We start from the raw sequence: 21,962 nt of genomic DNA, 5'->3' as shown, positions 1-21,962 counted from the left end.
CCACACCACTGCAGGGACCTCAGTAGCACAGCTGTATATTGGATTACCCTCCATCTCTGCCTCACAACCCCCACCCCCTCACTGCTGCCTGCTAGCATCATCTCCAGAATAAACTACCTTCACCCAAGTCCTCGTTTGGGGCTATGTTTTCAGAGGAATCCAAGGGAATACCCTGATCATGTTTAAAACTGGCATTTTCAAACCAGCTTTATAACCCTGCATTGTCTCCCCAATAGACTAGCTACTTAGGAAAATATTCCAGAGGCGCCTGAGCGGCTCAGTCAGTTAAGGCTCCAACTTTGGCTCAGGTCATGATCTCATGGTTCATGAGTTCAAGCCCTGCATCAGGCTGTATGCTGACAGCATGGAGCCTGCTTGTGATCTTCTCTCTTTCTCTCTCTCTCTCTCTCTCTCTCTCCCTCCCTCCCTCTCTCAAAAAAACACTTAAAAAATAAATATTCCAGAGTACTTCATTTCTTTCAAAACACATTTATGAGTAATAGGAAAAGTGATAGAGTGGTTATTATTCCCTGTATTTTTCATTTTTTAAACAAATGCAGGAGACTTGGAGAGATTATATGTCTTGCCCACTGCCGAAGGGTTTATAAGTGGTGGAGACAGGGTGCTGTGTATTGATACCCATAGTAGCTATGGTGGGTGTCCGTACAAAGCTCCTTTATAGGTCAGTTTACCCATCCCTCAGAAGCTGCAGTGTTGCTGCTAGGAGCTCACAGCTACAACCTTTCTCCAGAGAATGCCCTCTGTGGAGGTTACATACTTATACCCCATGCAGGGGCCACCACAGTCAATGACTGAATGAACCAAAGTTCAGCCACCCTGTCTCAACATGGGGCTTCTCTGTGGTGTCATTCATGCTCCAGAGTTCCCCAGGCAATCAGGTCATGGCTAGAGGTGAGCTAAAACACATCTATGCTTATCTTCTCCCTCTGCCCTGTCCTGTGCCCTCACTTCTTATAGAGCCCTTGCTCAATACATCACTTGCCCATTCTTGTCTCTAGTGACCCTCACCCAGGGCAAGATTTGTGTTTTATAATTGCTAGTCCAGTGTATTCCCCATTGCAGAACTCCACACGGTTAAACAAATGATAGCCTCTAGGGGCGCCTGGGTGGCTCAGTCGGTTAAGCGTTAAGCACCAACTGCAGCACAGTCGTGATTTCGCAGTTTGTGGGTTCGAACCCGAAATGGGCTCTGTGCTGACAGCTCAGAGCCTGGGCCTGCTTCGGATTCTGTGTCTCCCTCTCTCTCTGCTCCTTCCCCACTCGTGCTCTGTCTCTGTCTCTCACAAGTAAATAAACATTTAAAAATATATAAAGAAATGATAGCTCCTTACTTATCACTACATACTTGTTAATGCTGGATAGATATTTTCCCTCTGTCTTAGAAAACTCACATAAACTCATATCCCAGCCTATCTTGTAGTATGCTAATAAGGAGAATGTCTTTCTCACATAACGACAAAGATATTGTATTTTTAGGGATAAACTTTGAAATAACTCAATCACTATATTACAGCAGTTTCATTTTATACTACATTATATCATTTGCTAATTATTAAATGTTACTAATCTAAGGTGGACAATAAAGAACCTCACAGGTCAACATAATTAACACGTCTCATTTTATAGCAGTATATAAAATAAACCATCAGCTCCGAAGGGCCTGCCTAGAAAATGATAAGACTATTATCTCCATTTTCCCACTTTATTCTCTTCTTTAAGGTCTAAAATGAGGTAAATTTCATGGACTTCAACTGTCTGAAAATTCTCACAAAGACAATGGTTCGTTCTGTTGGCAATCATCCCTGAGAACTGGTAACTGTATAACTCAAGGTCTAACTGGAAATCAGAAACCACCTATATATCTACATCAGAGACTTTAGTAACAGAGAATTGATGGCACAGTTAATGGAAGAGAGGCTGAGAAACCCAACAGAAAAGCAAGATAGCCCAGAGACTGGCAATAGCAGAAAGCCACCACCAGCCCTAAAGCTGGAGGAATCACAAAAGAAGGCAGGACTTGGGGTCTCCTGCAGGATCTGGGGTCCTGGCTTCTACCACCCTCTAACCCTAATGTCCCCCATAAGTTGACCTTGCCAAAGACCAACAGACAAGGAGGAGCCTGGGAATCAATCCAGCGTGGCAGGTCCTATCCCCTGTCACAGGGAGCAAAGCAGAAGATAAGCAAGGAAGGTACACACAGACAACAGTTCCGGGGCCAGGACATTGACATGCACACATCGCAACAAAGCTCTTCCACAACAATCAAAGGCCCCCGTGTGAGAAGCAGCTCGTCAAGATCATTGCCTGGAATTCTAACACCAGAGAACAAAACAAGGGGGAATATAGTCTTTGATTTTTCAGCTAATCAAATTATTCATCAAAACCACAGGGAAAGCCTTCCAATTCAGTTTTGTAGCAGCCCTTACATATATTTCAGAAACGTTCTCACTAGCATCCTGTGGAGTAGCGTTAGGAACAGACCAGGCAGCTTTGCAAATGTAACTGGTTTGTTGTTGTTGTTTTAGTCACCTAGCCTTCAAGCCCTTCTATAAAATGTAAATACTTGAAGCCTATCTTCTATGCAGGCTTGAACTTAAGGGATTACTGAATTTAAAAAATATGTTTATACATTTTAGGATGAGAATTATAATGTGCAAACTAGGTATTATAATTAAAGCTTGCAATAATACTCATCATTAAATAAAAGAAAAAGTTGATTCAAGCATAAAATCTTTGAAGCAAAAAATTAAATTTAACAAAGAAAATCTATTGTGCAAACTGAACAAGCACTCAATAATGTAATAAATCCAATGATTTCTTTGAATTATTTTTTCATTTTTTTTTTATTTCAAAGGTAATATAATCAGAAACCAAAGTATAATCAGAAGCCGTACATATGAGTGAGTGGGATTTGCGGAAAGCAGAAAACTTGGAAAATACCAAAAATGTCATAATCCCACCAGCACAAATACTGTTAGCATATTCCTATCTGAGTCATGAATCATTTATTGAGAGCTCCAAATGGGAGGCATTATCAAGAGCTCTGTGCTAGACAATGGATGATATCCATTTGATTACAAGTCTAAATCAAGATCACAACTTTCACTTGTTCATAGCACAGAGAAGTGATGGGGAAGAGAAGTAGGAAAAAGAATGCATTTGTTACCCTTCCTACCATATTCAGTGACTCAGGAGTCTGGGTCCGTGGAAAGCTACCACTACTCAAAATATCACAGAATGCAAACCGATTTTCTGGATTCCCAACCATTTCCTATCCCCAGTTAGAATCACATTTCACAGACTCCATAAATAGCTCCTTAAGAGAAGGAAATTCCAAAAGAATGAAAACTAAAGTTCCATTAAAGAACATTTTTCTCACCTTGCTTCAGTCTACAGACTTGTCCTTAAAAATGTTTAAATCTAGGGTCAGACTTTGGTTCAGGTCATGATCTCACAATTCATGAGTTTGAGCCCCACATCAGGCTTTCTGCTGTCAGCACAGAGTCCTCTTTGTATCTTCTGCCCCCCCCGCCCCTCCCCCACTCACATACACTCCCTCTCAAAAAAAAAAAATAAACATTTTTTTAAATATTCAAATGTAGCAAAATTACACTCTTACTGCTGAAACTGTAAGACCCAACAGGGTCCCCTCAAATCTAGAATCTGTACCACACAATTCAGCACCAGATTAACTGTATACTGTTTCCATTTGATACTTTTATATGTGTTGTTCTCAGTTTCCATCAAGATTGTAAACTAGGTAGCCACCATCAGATCTCACATTTCCCTACTATCCAACAACCCACCTCACCCACCAAGCACCTAGCACATGCTCAATAAGTACTTTTCATACAGCCCTTTCATAATGATGGCGCCAATAGTGAGGAAGGAAGCCCTTGACCCTCCCAAAGCTGAAGCCAAAGCAAAGGTTTTGAAAGCCAAGAAAGCAGTGCTGAAAAGTGTCCACAGTCACCAAAAGAAAAAAAAAAAGAAAAGAAAAATCCATACATCATCTACATTCTGAAGGCCCAAGACAATGAATCTCCAAAGGCAGTCCAAATATCTTCAAAAGAGCACCCCCAGGTGAAACAAGCTTGACCACTATGCCATCATCCAGTTCCCCTTGACTACCAAGTCAGCCATGAAGAAAATAAAAGACGAAAACACTCTTGTGTTCATTGTAGATGTCAAGGCCAACAAACACCAGATCAAACAGTTTGTGAAGAAGCCCTAAGATGTTGACGTGGCCAAGGTCAACACACTGATCAGGCCCAATGGAAAGAAGAAGGCATATGTTTGATCAGCTCCTGACTATGATGCTTTGGATGTTGCCAACAAAATTGGGATCATCTGAACTGAGTCCAGGTGGCTAAATCTAAAGTATTTCACCATTAAAAAAAAAAGTAATATTCATATATTTAAGTCTGATTTCAAAATAAAACCCAAACTATTAGATAATAATTGCAAATTACATTCTGGAAGACATTTCACCAGATATTCACACATGTTAAATATTTACTGCCAGAGGGGGTTATTGGATTTGGTAGGACTGAGAGCCCCTGAGTTAGAGGGTTGATCATTATTTTTAGTGCACTGAGTGCTCCTGGAAAATCTACCAGCACTGAGTGCTCTTGGAAATTACAAGTCTGGTTGCAGCATTAGCAGCAAGTCTGCAGCTGAAGGTAATATTCCATCAGAATTAGGCCACTAAAGTAAGCAGATGTGCTTAGAGTGTACTGCAAATCTAACTAACCGATTCTTCCCTCTCTTTCTTACCTCTCAGACACTGGACACTTCTTGGCCGACCCTCTTGGCTCCTGACCCTCTGCCTTCAGCCCAAGGGGCATGAAGAAACTGACTGGAGAGTCAGTGAAGGATCACAGACCACTGGGGTCTTTACAGTTTCATAAAACATCACAGAAGGAAAAACATGGCTCCACTGATGAGCACCCTTCCATTAAAGCAAGAGGAGGCAACACGGCCAGGAAGAGGGTAAAAACAGAGAAAGGACAGGAGGACAGGGCAACTGAGGCTGGGAAGAGAGACCCACGAAACTGGGAATAAGGGCCTGTCAGTCTATTTCAGGTAATGGGGTACACCTGAGGCTATCTGTTAAGCTACAGATGTGTAGAGAATTATGGGGAAGAACACACAGTAAGGAAGCAGAAAACAGGCTGGAGTGACCTCAGATGAACTCCCAGAGACTGAAGCAGCATTTCACTACAGCTCTAGCACTGAAATACATGGGTCCACTTCAGCAGCAGGGAGCCCTTGCTCTCCATTCTGAGCTTGAACTTCATGCAGAAACAGTCTCTTCCTCTTTACTCTTACCTCTACAATAGTTCATTATCCTGGTCTCACAGTCTTTAGGTTTCTGCCTCTCCCTGTATGCATACATATTTCCTGATTCTCTCTCTCTCTCCCCCCTGCCTACACTCTTCCTTCTTCTCTCCCTCCTCCTAACACTGGCTGGGACAGAAACCATGTAGCATAGGAAAACCAATAAGCTATATCTTGCCATCAAATTAATTCAGCTCCCCCAAGTCAGTCTATACGTGGCTTCTCTGAGGTCATGAACCTATCCCTATCCAGTAGGAATACCAGGATAGTAGAGTCATTTCAACATCCACAGAACTTGATGATCTAACTGTAGGCTGAGCCATCCCATAGTACTATGAACACAAGCAGTTTCTGGATAAAAGTGCCTGGATCCTGGCTCTATCCATTAATAGCTCTAACTTGAACAAGCCACTCAACTTTAAGCCTCAGTTTTCTCACCTATAAAATGGGAAGAAGGATGGGAAATAATAGAATTTATCTCATAAAGTTGCTTTATATATTAAACTTTTTTAAAAAGCATGAAAGGTACTTAGCTCCATACCTGGCATAGGGTAAGTATTCCTAAGTGCTGGCCAAATTTCAGCCTGTTGGCCAACAAGACCATTTTATACATCATCAATTTTTTTGCATTAATTTTATTTATAAAATATTGTATTAAATGTTTTAAATCATGCATTAAAGTACTTATCATGATTGTTAAGTTTTTTGGCACCCTCTTAAACTTTGTATCTACCTTACTTCTCATATCCTAGATCTAGACCTGGTCATGGCAGTGATGCTGTGGTCCTGGAACCATCAGCTCAGGCAGCAGCCCCCAGGAACCCTACAATTTGCATATTAATGTCTAGATTTTCCTTGCCACTCCTCCTTTTGTGGCCTATCATATTTCTCCCTCCTGTTTTATCCCTATGTTGGTTTGTCTTGTGATCACATTTTTGATGTTTGAGAATATTTTTGTTTGCAGCATTCATGTTTTGAATAATGTCTGGACTTGGACTTCCATCATTATGTAGGAAGCTAGGATATTCATGTATCAGATTCCTAACTTTGGTTCCATTTTAAAGGATAATTATTCTTAGTTGAAACAGAATGCAGAACTACTGTAAGTCAAGGATCTGATGGGAAATGCAAGACTTATGAAACCAAATTATCTTTTACCAGAAAGCCTTAAATATCATAATACATAAGAAAATCTGTTTCAACCAAAAAAAAAAAAGTTTAAAATTATTCTTTACTAAAGGCTAGCATGTTACTAAAACAAATTGAACCCTAATTAATTGCCAAATAGAATGTGTTTGCAAGAAGACATCTGGAGTTGATCTCAACTAAAATATCTATATGAGGACTTAAAATGCCTCAAAAATAGAAGAAGCATGATATCCAATAGACTAGAGGTCAAAAACTCAAATATCTCTCAGGGTCATGAAAGCATAAAGAGCATAAGTTGGAGGGTATCAGGACGACAATGGGACAAAGTGAGGAGGAATGTGGTGAACTGGAGGTGCCTTGCCCTGTTCAGAGGAGAGTGGCTGCTCAGCTAGGGTTGATTATTGTCATTTGGAAATCATGCTAACTTTCCAGATATTCCAATATTTCAGGACAAGTTCCAAATCTAGGTATTTATGTAAAAACACTCACATTTAAATATATTGGCTCACTATTTTTAAAAGTCACTCAAATGGAGTTCCAGTTCAAGATAGAAACATAGGAAGATTCTAAACTCGCCTCTTCCATGGAACACAACAAATTACACCTATTAATAGAACAATTCCTTCTGAAGAACAGAGGGCTGACTGAACAGCTACTGAACAACCCAAAGACAAAGAGAATGGCAAGAGAATAGCAAGAGGGACTGAGACAGGATAACAAAGGGAACCCCACCCCTACTACCAATGGCAATGAAGAGAGACAGAACTGAGGGACCAGGAATAGACCCCTCTGTCCTCAGGCACAGGAAAAAAAAAAACCATGATTTGAAAGAGCAACTAGCACATAAGAGACAACACAAACTCTGACAAGGAACGGAGGAGCCGCGGGAAAGTTTTCCAGGTCAAAAGGACTGGAGAACAACATGGTTTATGTTCCCACCCCTGCCTTAAAAGCCTAGACCACAGCAGGGTCCTGACACCATAACAGGTGGATCCAGTCCTCTCAGTGAGCTTACAACTTCAGCGAGCCTGGGGTCCACAAGCCCATACCAGCCCTAAACATGCTGAGGCACAGAAAAAAGGCCATGGCTTAAAAGGGTCAAGGAACCGAGAACATTCTCTCCCCTTCCACCTCAAAAGCCCAGACTGGAGCAGGATCTGGCCACCATAAGGGGCAGGTTACAGGTGCCATAATTTCAGGGTCCTGAGGCCATAACTGGTGGGTCAGATTGTCACAGAAAGTTTGTGACCTCAGAAAGCCCAGAGTCCACAAGCCCACATCAGCTGTACTGTGGTGCTGGGACACAGAAAACAAGCCATGGTTTTATGGGACTTTTTTGTGGGTTTTTTTTAGTTTTTAGTTTTTTTTAATTTTTAATTTTTTTTCTTTTTGGTTTTGTGCTTTTCTTGTTCTTTTCTTTTATTATCTTTTTAATTTTATTATTTTTTTCTTTATTCTTTCTATAAAAAGCCACTGTTTAAAACAGTAACTAGCCTATAAGCCACAGCTCCAACCAGCCAGCAAAAGTCACCAAGCACACACAGTCTGCATAGGGGACCATACATGACACCACTCCTTCAACTTTAAGAGAAGTAGCCGTTTCGCTTACTCCATTGAAACAAACACATGAAGTTAAACGAAATAGGGAAACAGAGAAATATGCTGCAAAGGAAAGAATAAAAAAAAAAAAACCTCAGAAAAAGAACTAAATGAAACAGAGATATGCAATATACCTGATAAAGAATTTAAAGTAATAATTATACAGATACTCACTTGACTAGATAAAAGAATGAAAAAAACTCAATGAGACCTTTAATAAAGAGATAGAAAACATTAAAAACAACCAATGAGAGTTGAAAAATACAATAACTGAAATAAAAAAAAACAACACCAGAGGGAATCAACAATAGATTAGAGGATGCAGAAGAACATATCAATCATCTGGAAAACAGGGTAATGGAAAGCACATAAGCTGAACAACAAAAAGAATAAAGAAATTTTTTTAAGGAGGATAGATTAAGAGATTTCTTGGACAATACTAAACAAACAAACATTCACATTATAGGGGTCCCAGAAGAAGAAGAGAGAGAGTAAAATGTGTAGGAAACTTTTTTGAAGAAAAAAATAACTGAAAACTTCCTAACCTAGATAGGAAAACAGACATCCAAGTCCAAGAAGCACAGAGAGTTCCCAACAAGATGAACCCAAGGAGATACACCATGGCACAAAATAAGTGTCAAAGGTTCAAATAAAAAGAGAATCTTAGAAGCAACAAAAGACAAACGAAAAGTTACCTAGATGGAAACACCTATAAGGCTATCAGCTGATTTCTCAGCAGAAACTTTGCAAGCCAGAAGGGAGTGGCATGATATAGTCAAGGTGCTGAAACAAAAACACCTACAACCAAAAATACTCTATCTAGCAAGGTTATCATTCAGATTTGAAGTAAAGGTAAAGAGTTTCCCAGATAAACAAAAGATAAAGGAGTTTATCACCACTAAACCAGCATTACAAGAATGTTAAAGGCACTTAAGGGGAAAAGAAATGGCCATAATTAAACATAAATATGAATTAAAAGGTATAAAATATGACAATATACACATAAAGCGTGGAGAAGGGAGTAAAAAGGAATTAAAAAAAGTAAAAAGAAAGAAGATTTTTTTCCCTATTTCTGTTTTTTTAAGAATGTATTTGCACTTGAACAGTCATCAAATTAATATGCACTGCTACTTAGGATATTATATATGAACTTCATGGTAACCACAAACCCAAAACCTATGACAGCACACAAAAAAATAAAGAGAAAGGGGGCACCTGGGTGGCTCACTCGGTTGGGCAGCTGACTCCAAGCCCAGGTCATGATCCTGTGCTTTGTGGGTTCAAGCCCCATATCAGGCTCTGTGCTGACAGCTTAGGGCCTAGAGCCTGCTTCAGATTCTATGTCTCCCTCTCTCTCTGCTGCTCCTCCACTCACACTCTGTCTCTCTCCCTTTCTCAAGAATAAACATTTTTTAAAATTAAATAAATAAATAGAAAGAAAGTAAAACAAAATAGTATAGATACTTGTCAATCACAAAGAAAGAGACCAAGAGAAGAAGAAAGGAACAAAGATGGACTAAAAAAACCAACCAGAAAACAAATTTTTAAATGGCAATATATACATACCTATACATAATTACTTTGACTGTAAATGGCCTAATTGCTCCAATCAAAAGACACAGGAGTAATATGGATTAAAAAACAAGACCCATCCATATGCTGCCTACAAGAGACTCACCTCGGACCTAAAAGGCACAGACAGAAAGTAAAAGGATAGAAAAACATTCACCACACAAATGGAAGTGGAAAAAAAAAAAAAGCCAGGGTAGTAAAAGTTATATCAGACAAAATAGACTTTAAAATAAATGCTGTAACAAGAGACAAAAATGAGCATCACATAATGATAAAGGTATCAATCCAACAAGAGGATATAACAATTGTAAATATCTATGCACCAAACATTGGAGCAACTAAATACAAAAAGCAGATATTAACAGACATAAAGAGAGAAAATGATGGCAATAATAATACAATAGGGGACTTTAACAGTCCACTTACATCAATGGATAGATTATCCAGACAGAAAATCAGTAAGGAAACAATGTATTTGAATGACCCATTGGACCAAATGGACATAATGATATATACAAAACATTCTATCCAAAACAACAGAATACACATTCTTTCCAAGAGTACCTGGAAAACTCTCGAGAATAGATCACGTATTAGGCCATAAAACAAGCCTCAATAAATTTAAGAAGACTAAAATAAGACTATGCCATTTTTTCTGAACACAATGGTATTAAACTATAAATAAATCACAAGAACAAAATTGGAAAACCTTGAATAGCCAAAGCAATCCTAAGAAAGAAGAACAAAGCTGAAGATACCACAATTCCAGATTTGAAGATACACTACAAAGCTGTTGTAATCAAAACGGAATTGTACTGGCACAAAAATAGACACAGATCAATAGAACAAACCAGAGACCCCAGAAATAAACCCACATTTACATGGTCAATTAATCTATGACAAAGGAGGCAAGAATATACAACGGGGAGAAGACAGTCTCTTCAGTAAATGGTGCTGAGAAAACTGGGCAGCTCACTGTAAAGGAATGAAACTGAACTTGTTAACACCATACACAAAAATAAACTCAAAATTGATAAAAGACCTAAATGTGAGACATGAAACCATAAAAACCCTAGAAGAAAACAGAGGCAGTAATTTCTCTGACATCAGTCATAGCAGTATTTTTCTAGATATATTTCCTGAAGCAAGGGAAACAAAAGCAAAAATAAACTATTGGGTGTCTCTGTCTCTCTGTCTGTATAGATATAGATATAGATATAGATATAGATATAGATATAGATATAGATATAGATATAGATATAGATAGATATATACACACACAGATACACATATATACACACACACAAAGCTTTTGCACAGCAAAGAAAACTATCAATAAAACACAAAGGCAACCTACTGCATGAGAGAAGATATTTGCAAGTGATAAATGATATATCTGATAAGGGGTTAATATCCAAAATATATAAAGGACTTCTACAACTCAACACCAAAAAAGCAAACAACCTGATTTGAAAATGGGCAGAGGATGTGAATAGACATTTTTTCCAAAGAAGACACACAGATGGCCAACAAACAACCTGAAAAGATGCTCAACATCACAAATCATCAGGGAAATGCAAGTCAAAACCACAATGAAATATCACCTCATACCTGTTAGGATAGCTACAATCAAAATAAGAAAAAAATAACAAATGTTAGGATGTGGACATGAAGAAACCCTGGTACACTGTTGGTGGGAATGGAAGTTGGTGCAGCCACTATGGAACATAGTATGAAGGTACCTCAAAAATTTAAAAATAGAAATACCATATCATCCAATAATTCCACAATTGGGTATTTGCCCAGGGAAAATCAAAACACTAATTCAAAAAGATACATGCACCCTTATGTTTATTTCAGTGTTATTTATAGTAGCCAAGACATGGAAGCATCCTAAGTGTCCATCAACAGATGAATGGATAAGGAAGATGTGGTGTATATACACGATAGAATATTACTGAGCCATAAAAAAAAAGGATGAGATTGTACTATTTGCAACAACATGAATGGACCTAGAGGGTATAATGCTAAGTGAAATAAGTCAGACTGAGAATGACAAATACCATATGATTCCATTCATAAATGGAATCTTAAAACATGAATAAACAAACAAAAAGCAAAATCAGAACTAAAAATACAGAGAACTGATGGTTACCAGAGGTGAGGGTTGGGCAAAATTGGTTAAAGAGAGAGGGAGGTATAGGCATCCAGTTATGGAATGAGTAAGTCATGGGAATAAAAAGCAGAGCATAAGGAATATAGTCAATGATAGTGTAGTAGCAATGTAATGGGACAGATGGTAGCTATATTTGTGGTGAGCACAGCATAATGTATAAACTTATCAAATCACTAAATTGTACACCTGAAACTAATATAACATAGTGTGTCAACTATGCTCAAATTAAAAAAAATCACTCAAATGGGCAAAACATACTAAGCTGTTAATGCCAAATCTCTGCATAGAGATTGTCTATGAATGAAATGTATATATTTTAATTTTTCCTTCTGAAATCCTACCTAAAGCATTTCTGAAAGATGGAAGATTTTAATTTATGTAAATTTAAATACCTTCTTTTTGTTAACCTAAAATAAAAGGCCACTTAGAGAAAGCTATGGACACAAAATCAAAGTTTTGACTTCAGAACTGTCTGACACAAGGGTATCTAGATCAATTCTGAGTTGAAGTGCCATGAATTTTTCAGAGCTCATATTCCCTTCAATTACAAGAAGAAATTGCATTGGGGCACCTCAGCGGCTCAGTCAGTTAAGTGTCCGACTCTTGATTTCAGCCCAGGTCATGATCTCCCGGTCATGAGATCGAGTCCCATATTGGGCTTCACGTTAACAGCGTGGAGCCTGCTTGGGATTCTCTCTCTCCCCCTTCTCCGCCCCTGCTCCCTCCTCTATCTCTCTCAAAATAAATAAACATTAAAAGGAGAGAGAGAGAGAAGAAATTGCATTGCACTTGGATTGCTTTACGGACCCTTTGTGACATTTCCTGGTATAACCTCACCTAGTCTCCTCCTACTACCAAGTTTAAGCTCATTAGCTCTCCTTGTAGACAGACTGTCATTCTGAAACACTGGATTGAATTCAGGTTAGAAAAGCCCATTAAAGGACCAGCTTGAAGAAATACCACAGGAGGATTGGGTAGTGACCATATATAATATTTAATAAGGAGAGCTGTACTCAGAGGCATTATTATTTTTCATTTGCTCCAGATATATATGGCAGATGCTTTGAGCAATCCAGCTCAGGCCTCACTCCCACAGAATTTATACAAATATCATTTGCTCTTCGATAAAAGGGATTCTTAGAACTGCTGGCCTACACCACCCTTGAAGCCAACTCTTTTGAGTTGGAGATACTAGGCTTAAACTTAAGTAAGTCTGAGTATACATTGTGTCTTTGGAATGTCTCAGGGTATTGGAAAATTAAGGAAGAGAAGACAGGAATGAAGGAGACCTTTGACCTGACAGGACAATGAGACACAGAGGGACTACAAGCTTTGGTTAGACTTAGATTGCTCTTCACCAAGGCAAGGGAAAAGAATAGGAATAAAATGAAAAGTGAAATGACTCCAATACCCATTTAATAAATGCCATCACATTAAAAACCCACGACACTCTTCCTGAGCCTCAGCCTAAGGCTCCTATTTTCCAAATACCATTCAGTATAACCCAAGTTCAGGAGCGGGGAAAGAAAGCACTGGACAGCCCGTCCCCTGGAGCTCATGGCAATAGAATTTGACCTACATTGCTGAAATGCCTGGTTTGTCCTTCCGGGTTTTTTAAGGATGCAATTCACAAATGAGATAACTGTAAAGGTTACTGTCAGTGTGTCTGACACACAGTTACTGATCCTTTGAACAATATTCAACTGAAAAACTTCCCTCTTTCTAGAAAAGTAAAATAGCATTTTTAAAAACCAAAACATAGAAATGCGAATTCAGGTGTCTTTTATTTTTAATTTTGTTTTTCTGGAAAAAATAGTAGGCTCTCCTAGAGTCCCCCATTGTTGTGAGTCTGTAGAGATGATCTCCATCTCTTTTAAATTCATCTTGCTTGTTTTGTCATTTTTTATTTGGGCTGCATCTTCCAGAAAGCCACTTGGTATCTTTCATAGGCCATGGAAAGATAACACAGATGAAAGATAATATGGGCTCCACTTCAGGGATTCTGATTTCCTTCCCATCTCCTGTCAGGACCTTCAAGGGGAATTGCCACTACCAGAAAGCAGTGACTTTCAATTTCCCTTAAGCTAGATTCAGTGTTCAGATCCTCACAGCTACGTAAAAGGCCCAAATGACTCTCTCTGATGCCTGTGGGAACACATGAGCAGACAGAATTTTAACTCTTGGGTGCTCATCTTCTGGTTTTTACTTAACTTGCCCAAATCTAGCTGCTTCATTAAAAATTTCTCTGTACTGTTGTTACATAGTGTGTCTCCCTTTCCTTATATCCTCCCAAGTGGGGTGTAAATCATTCTCAGGGACTCTAGAGGCTCCATGCATGAAATACACAGCCAGGAACAGGAAGGACACTTGAGAAAATACACAAGTTGAAGCAGGTACTCAAAGACAATTGAGCAAAGGCTGTGAGTCATTTTGGGGAAGAAAAGAAAAAAGAAAAATTGATCCAGCAATCACACGCCTTGGTATTTACCCAAATGAATGAAAGACGTATGTTCACGTAAAAACCCACACATGAATATTTATAGATGCTTTATTCATAATTGCCAAACCTTGGAAGCAACCAAGATGTCCTTCAGTAGGTGAGTGGATAAACGAACTGTGGTACATCCAGACAATAGACTACTGTTCAGCACTAGAATGAAATAAGCTACCAAGCTGTGAAAAGACATGGAAGAACATTAAATGCGTATTATAAAGTGAAAGAAGCCAGCCTGAAAAGGCTACGTATTGTATGATTCCAACAATATGATATTCTGGAAAGGGCAAAACAGTAGAGACTAAAAAGATCAGCGGCTGCCAGAGGCTGGGGATGGAGACCAGAACAGGTGAAGCACAGAGGACTTTTAGGGCAGGGAAACTATTCTGTAGAACACTATAATGGCAGATACACGTCATACACTTTTTGAAATGCATAGAATGTACAACACCAAGAGTGAACCCTAATGTACACTATGGGCTTTGGGTGATAATGAAGCATCACTGTGGGGTCATCCATCATAACAAATGTACCATGCTGTGTGTGAGGGGTGGGGATTGAATGGAGGGCACAGAAGGGCAAAAGAACACTGCTGATGGAGCATAAAGATAGAATTAGAAAATGAAAATAATACCACAGGAAATGTTCAAGAGTCTTTTTTAGTCTTTACCAGGAAAACCTAAAAGCTACTTCTCCAGGGACCCGAGACTAACACAGGGCTCCATTATTGTCCATAACATGGTTTACTTAAATATACTCAGGTTTACTCAGATATAAACATTTAGAAAGCTCTCAGACACTAGGCACCATAGAGAAGGAGGTAGAGGAAAGGTACAAATACTAACAAAACACAATTTTTGTTTGGAGGAAAGTAATAGTTCTGTGGGAAGGATGGACTTTATGCTCATAAATAAGGAGGCGGGTGGGGAATCGGGTGGGAGGAAGAGATGATCACGGGCTGAGTAACAAACTGCCAACCTCGATGCTCCAAATTAGAGTACTGACTCACCACCCACTGTATACATTTGTGACCCTAGGTCATCTAATCAGTTAATATATCCTCCAGAATCCATCTTACAGGTAAACGATGTAATTTTAGAAGCAAGGATAAGATCTTTCTACCAACCCAAAATTGTTCCCTCCTTGCTAATGCCAGAAAATTCTACCCCTTCAACTCCATTTCATTAGTTCTATCACCTATTAAAATGCAAATACTCTTAGGAGAGATTAGACTTTAAACCACATAATTCAAGTGTAACTTACTGTGAATTTATTTATCAGATCTGCAGAGATGGTTTTAATAGAAAAAAGGATATATGTAGTAAACTCAAGATCCCTGAACACCAAAGAAATGTTTGGGCAGGAGACAAAATATTTAAAACACTCTGTTAACCTTAGGCTTTGGCAGTTCAATTTTCTTTCTGATTAAAATCGAATGAAAACAGTGCAACCACGGAATGTTTGCAAAGCAACCAGAACATTGATTGTATGCTATTTCTATTACTAATATTGTTATTAATCTTGAAAAGATAATTGGGGAGTAGGAAAGTAAGTTTTGTGGGAAAGAGACAGAAGAGTCTTCTATTTATTTCAGCCTCGCTCACTGACATTCCACACTGGGGTAACAGAGTATTTACTTGCCGAATGAATGGCTACCATGCTAGCCTCCACGACAGCTTCGCCTTAAAATTCTGGCCAAAGCTCATATATAAAGCCCTTCCCTTAGTTCCTTAGGGATACCAGGATATATGGCACTTTTAGGCAGACAGAAAGTAAACACAGAGAGGAAATAAAGCATAAAAACAACCCAATTTTTATGGGAGAGGTTCCTGATACTATCTCAGCTGCTTCCAGGGCTCTGAGGCCTTGCCTGTTCCCAGGTCCTGTCTCCCAGTCTATCGATCATGCAAGGACAAAAGGGCCCATACAGCATCACAGCACCAGGCCTGGAGCCCTTAACTCTCCTATCCCTGCACACAAACATCGTATGACCTCCCCCCAGAAGCCCAAGAGCTTTCCAGTGCTGCTGCCTCCCAGCCTCTCCCACTCAGCCCCTGAGTCTGCTCTGAGACTCACCTCTTCCCCAGTTATTGAACGACTGTCCTTTGGAAGAGGCAGTTGCCCTCCCTAACACCTCTCTACCACCACACAATCTCCACTGGGTACTAGTCAACTCTGTAGTAGGCCCAGTAGATATTTTACCCACATGATAGCATGATAGCAAGAAAGATACACCCATACACACCTGTCAAAAACAAGGAGTGAGAATAAGCATCTGGGTTGATGCATCACATGCCCCTCCCCCCCCAAGATTGGAAGAAACAGTCTTTAGGGCAGGGTCTGTTCTCTGTTTATATCACTCCTGGATACCACTCCTAGATAATGTTTGGTGCAATCAGGTACCCAATGAATAACTGTTGTGTCAAAGAATGAATAAATAAATTCAGTGACTTCCCCCACCTCTTAAAATCTGAATTGAAAGACTAATTCAGTGCCTTGTTGCACCCCTAATAAATTCTGATTTTTAAGGACATCATCAATAAAGCCTCCATTGATCAAGCTCCAGTATTAAATTCTCTCTGCTGTTCAATTTCTGACATAAACACTTAGACATGCTAACCTGGAGCGATAATCAACTAAATGAACAACTCACTGTAGATGGGATCGCCCCAAGGCCAAGAGCAGTCCTTTCGAAACTGCACATAGAGTCACTGAGGCAAAATGAGGTCCCTCTACTCAAAACAAGAGAAATGCCATATTTAGCAAGAGCTAATATTAGGAACCTACTATGTACTAGAAATACAATAAGCACATCATTTATATTATTTAATCCCTAGAACAACCCCAGAAGTTGGGAATTATAATTCTCATTTTGTAGATTTTTTTTTCAAACATTTACTTATTTTTGAGAAAGAGACAGAGTGCAAGCAGCGGAGGGGCAGAGAGCAAGAGGGAGAGACAGAATCCCAAGCAGGCTCCGTCCGCACTCTCAGTGCAGAGCCTGACATGGGGCTCAGACCCATGAACCATGAGATCGTGACCTGAGCTGAAGTTGGACGTTTAGCCGACTGAGCCACCCAGGCACCCCTCATTTTGTAGATTTTAAAAATAAGATTTGGAGTGTTTTTGCCCATGGTTACTTGTACAAGAACTTAAAAAGCATAAATTTTGGAGCCAGGTTGGCTAGGTTTAATTTCTGACCGGCCTCATTCTAGATGGGTGTCTTAGTACATTCAGGTGGCTATAACAAAATATCACAGGCTGGGTAGCTTATGAACAACAGAAATCTATTTCTCATGGTTCTGGAGGCTGGAAGCTTGACATCAGGGTGCCCGTGTGCTCACATCTCACTGTGTTGCACACATCTCGCTGTGAGGAGGGGCTAAGGAAGCTCTATGGGGTCTCTTCTATAAGAGCATTAATCCTACTCATGAGGGCAGAGCCCTCATGACCCATGCACTTCCCAAAGGTCCCCACCCTAATATAATCACCTAATATCATCAAATTCCGATTTGAATCTGAGGGGGGCACAAATACTCAGAGCACAACACCGGGCAAACAGAGCTTAACACATCACTGCCTCTGTTTCCTCATCTACGAAAAGGAACTAATAATGGTACCAGTTGCTAAATTATTATCTCTCATCTCCAAACCCTTCTTTCTGTAACCTGGTTTGTGATCTAGGCCTGGGGCTCTGAGAAACACATTCCTGCACAGTCAGCTGGCTTCTTGTTAGTTCTGCCAGTGAGAAGCACTAGAGGGGGTGCAGAGGGGGAGAAGCGAGAAGGAACTTGCTCCCTCAGCTGTGCTTCCTCTGGGCCTCACACCAGCAGCATTATTCTTCTGTGCTTCCTGCACAGCCACTGAGTCCAGTCTGGCCACATGTGCAGACTCCGCCTCACAGCATGCTGGCCAGCACCCGCTCCTCAGAGGTCTGAACCTCAACTCTGTGGGGCCCTTCCTCTAAAGATCTAAGAAGTTTTCATAATCCCATCTCTTCGCCTTATTCCCTCCACCCTGGGGGTGATACCTGCTTCCTGGAATTGCTCCCCACCCCCACCCCTATAGTCTTCTTTTTGTTTATTTAAACTTTTTTTAATGTGTATTCATTTTTTAGAGAGAGGGAGAAAGACAGAGCACGAGCAGGGTGGGGCAGAGAGATTGGGAGACACAGAATCCGAAGCAGGCTCCAGGCTCTGAGCTGTCAGCCCAGAGCCCGACGCAGGGCTCAAACTCACACACTGTGGGATCATGACCTGAACCGAAGTCGGACACTTAACCAACTGAGCCACCCAGACGCCCCTTTGTTAATTTATTTAAATTCAAGTCAAGGGCAAAAATGCTCTATGCCATGTAGTAATGGTTTCAGGAGTAGAACCCAGTGATTCATCACTTACATATAACACCCAGTGCCCCTCCCAACAAGTGCCCTCCTTAATGCCCATCACCCATTTAGCCCATCTCCCCACCCACCTCCCCTCCAGCAACCCTCAGTCTGTTCTCTATATTTAAGAGTCTCCTATGATTTGTCTCCCTTTCTGTTTTTCTCTTATTTTTCTTTCCTTCTCCTATGTTTTGTACTCTTCCCATTACCTAGTTAACAACTTTACAACCGGGTAACAGTTCTTCATATTAAATTTTCTCTGTTCAAATCACTGGTGTAATTTCATTCTGCCAACAGACCCTGGGGATACAAGAACACCTATGTCAGAGGGCTGTAGAGAGTATTAAATAAGTTGATCATTGGAAAGTGCTCAGAACTGTACCTGGAGCACAGTGTTTGCTCTATCAGTGTTAGCTGTTATTAGCAGTTAAGTGTTGAGGCTGGGCTGGAACCCCTGTCTGCCTGTCTTCTTCCCAAGCAACATGATGTTCTGCTAATAAAAACAGTTACTATGTACTTAGGCACTGGGTTTAGTGCTTTCACAGATGTTACCTCTTTTAATCTCCTTAAGCACCTCTTAGATGCTTTGCATTCTTGAAGTGTTTTTTCTCTAACAATTAACATCAAGAAAGGTATTCTGAATTAACTCGTCCATTATCCTCAAAGGTTCAGCAAGTACTCCAACAAGTTCAAACATCGACATTAGAATAATAATTTTTTAACATGGACTTCCCCAAATTCTAATAAATCTATTTATATCATCGCCCTATGTATCACCAGGAATTAACATAATTTAAATATATGTAAATGTGTATGTCTGTGTGTCTGAGGATTAAGATTTTGGAATTTCAAATTTTCTATTGTTTTGATCTAAAGTATCAATGAAAGAATATTAGGATTTTAAAAATTAAATGCCTATTTTGTGCTAGGCATAGGATATAAGTGTTTTCACATATGTTATCTCATTTTATCCTTAGAATATACTACACTAGTAGGTACAATCATCTTCTTTGTACAAATGTGTCCAAGGTCACATAGCTAATAAAGTAACAGAACCAGGGATTGAAAGCAATTCTTTCTAACTCAGAGCTCATGTTTTAGCCAATTCGCCACAGGTCGTAGGTGAGGGTCATTCTCCATAGCAGATCCTGAGAGAATAAAGTTTAGTGGACACATGAACTGAGATAGAAACAAATTCCTTCACTGCCAAGGGCTTAAAAAATACGAGATCTGAATCTGGCACATTATCTTCTGACCTTGCTTTCAGAATTGCTTGTAAGCCATGAGAAATTCTCAGCTTCTGTCACTGGGTTTCCAGAATCTCTCTTGTTCCATTTCATTTCAAGGATTTCTTCTCCCATTTCAGGTTTGCTATTGTAGAAGCAAAGTAAATGAAAATTCCAAAATACCTTGTTTCTGGGAGTATCCTTACCTTCAAAAAAGAAATCATTCTCTTTTAAAAAAAATAAATAAAAGCATCCACCAAAATAATTATTTTTTACAGAATGATGCAGAGGGGAAAAAAACATACCTTTTGCTTCGTGCTTGATTTCAGGCCGACTCGGGAGTGACTTTTGGACTAGAGGAAAAATGAGAAAGAAATCTATGAAGCACACAGTGAAACAGCAGGACTTATTCTGAAGTCATTTCTTTTAGAAGGTATAAGTTTTAAGTTAAAATCCTCTTTCCTATCCTTCCCTCACAGACTCTAGAAATCTAAGAACGGAAGCACAGCATAGAGTCCCATGTTGAATTTTAGTCCCATGTTGAACAGAAGACTGTGGAAGGTCTAGAGCTGAGAATGTGAAGGTGTACCTACGCTTTGTCAGTGCCTTGCTCATAGTGACTGATTCAGCATCTTTCCTAGAGGACGCTGCAGAAACCACAAAGTGCAGCATGTGAGGAAATAACCCCAGCTGTAATAAGGCAAAAGGAAAAAGGCGGTGGGGGGGGGGGGGGATGAATAAAAGAAGAGGTGTGAAAGAAAGATGAGGAGGGGAAGGGCACAAATGCTCTGTAAAATGGAAACGGACAAAACAGGAGCAGAATGAGGAAAATAGTACATTGATGGCAAGATTTCCAAGTGCATTTCTATAGGGCAGAATTTACTCTCTGCTAATTTAAACACATTTTCATTACATTGAAACAAAACTCTCACAAACATTAGTTCTTAGAGAAGACTTTTTGTTTTCCAGTTGGTTCATGATTATCTAATCTTATTTGGAATTAGGAAAGGTAAAACAAGCATTAATCTATGCATGAGAATACTTTGGTATGGAATACCAATAGGATTTTTCTCCCAATGAAAAAAGCAAAAGTCAACCTTACTATGTTTAGCATTCAGATAGTGAATATATTTGGCTCTAAGTGCACCATGAATCAAAGTTAACTCTAAACCAATTACCACAATATAGCTAGAAAAATGTCTAATTTGGTAGTCCTCACACTGTTGGATCTCAGGATCCCTTCACATTCTTAAAAATTATTGGGGCTCCCAAAGAGCCTTTGTTTATTGGGTTATATGCATAGGTAGTCACTGTATTAGAAATTGGAACTGAGAATTTTTTTTAAATATGTATTTATCAATTTGTTTTAAAATAGCAATGAAAAACCCATTACAGGTTAAATAAATAAAATTTATTTATGTATTTTGTGTCTATCCCTAAATACAAAAACAATTAGTCAGAAAATGGCATGTCTTTATATTTTTGCAAATCTGTAATGTTTAGCTTAAATAGAAGACAGCTAGATCCTCATATTTGCTTCTGCATTTAATCTACTTTGATAAGAATATATTTTTGGTTGCATTAAATAAAGAAACTTCAGCCTCACTCAGATATGTGGTTGAAAAAGGAAAGAGCATTTGTAATAATCCATTCAGATAATAGTGAATATTCTTCTCTGATAATATGCAAAAACGTGACAATTATAGTTTCTTAAAGGTTGGTTGCAATGAGAATCTGAAATCATATAACGAACTGCTACATAAGAATTTGCTGGTCTATCTTGCACTTTTTTTTAACGTTTATTTATTTTTGATAGAGAGAGACAGAGTGCAAGTGGGGGAGGGGCAGAGAGAGAGGGAGACACAGAATCCAAAGCAGGCGCCAAGCTCCGAGTTGACAGCAGAGTCTGATGCAGAGCTCAAACCCACGAACCCCGAGATCACGACCTGAGCCAAAGGAGGATGCTTAACCACCTGAGCCACCCAGGTGCCCCTATCTTGA

The 21,962-nt window shown here is 39.5% G+C and overlaps 1 protein-coding gene and 1 pseudogene across 1 annotated transcript in view; one reads left to right on the top strand and one right to left on the bottom strand.

Moving 5' to 3' along the window:
• Window positions 1–21,962, bottom strand: part of LOC128314279 (translation initiation factor IF-2-like) — a 201,523-nt gene that overhangs the window by 78,971 nt on the left and 100,590 nt on the right. The window contains exons 3-4 of the mRNA XM_053216170.1: window positions 20,267–20,314; window positions 19,992–20,167 (exon numbers count right to left, since the gene is read on the bottom strand). Of these exons, the coding sequence (XP_053072145.1) occupies window positions 19,992–20,167; window positions 20,267–20,314 (224 nt within the window). The remainder of the gene's footprint in view (window positions 1–19,991; window positions 20,168–20,266; window positions 20,315–21,962) is intronic.
• Window positions 3,763–4,375, top strand: LOC106971281 (60S ribosomal protein L23a-like; annotated as a pseudogene).

This window comes from Acinonyx jubatus, chromosome B1 (assembly GCF_027475565.1).
Source record: "Acinonyx jubatus isolate Ajub_Pintada_27869175 chromosome B1, VMU_Ajub_asm_v1.0, whole genome shotgun sequence".
Classification (NCBI taxonomy): Eukaryota; Metazoa; Chordata; class Mammalia; order Carnivora; family Felidae; genus Acinonyx; species Acinonyx jubatus.
This window is presented reverse-complemented; position numbering and strand designations above follow the sequence as displayed.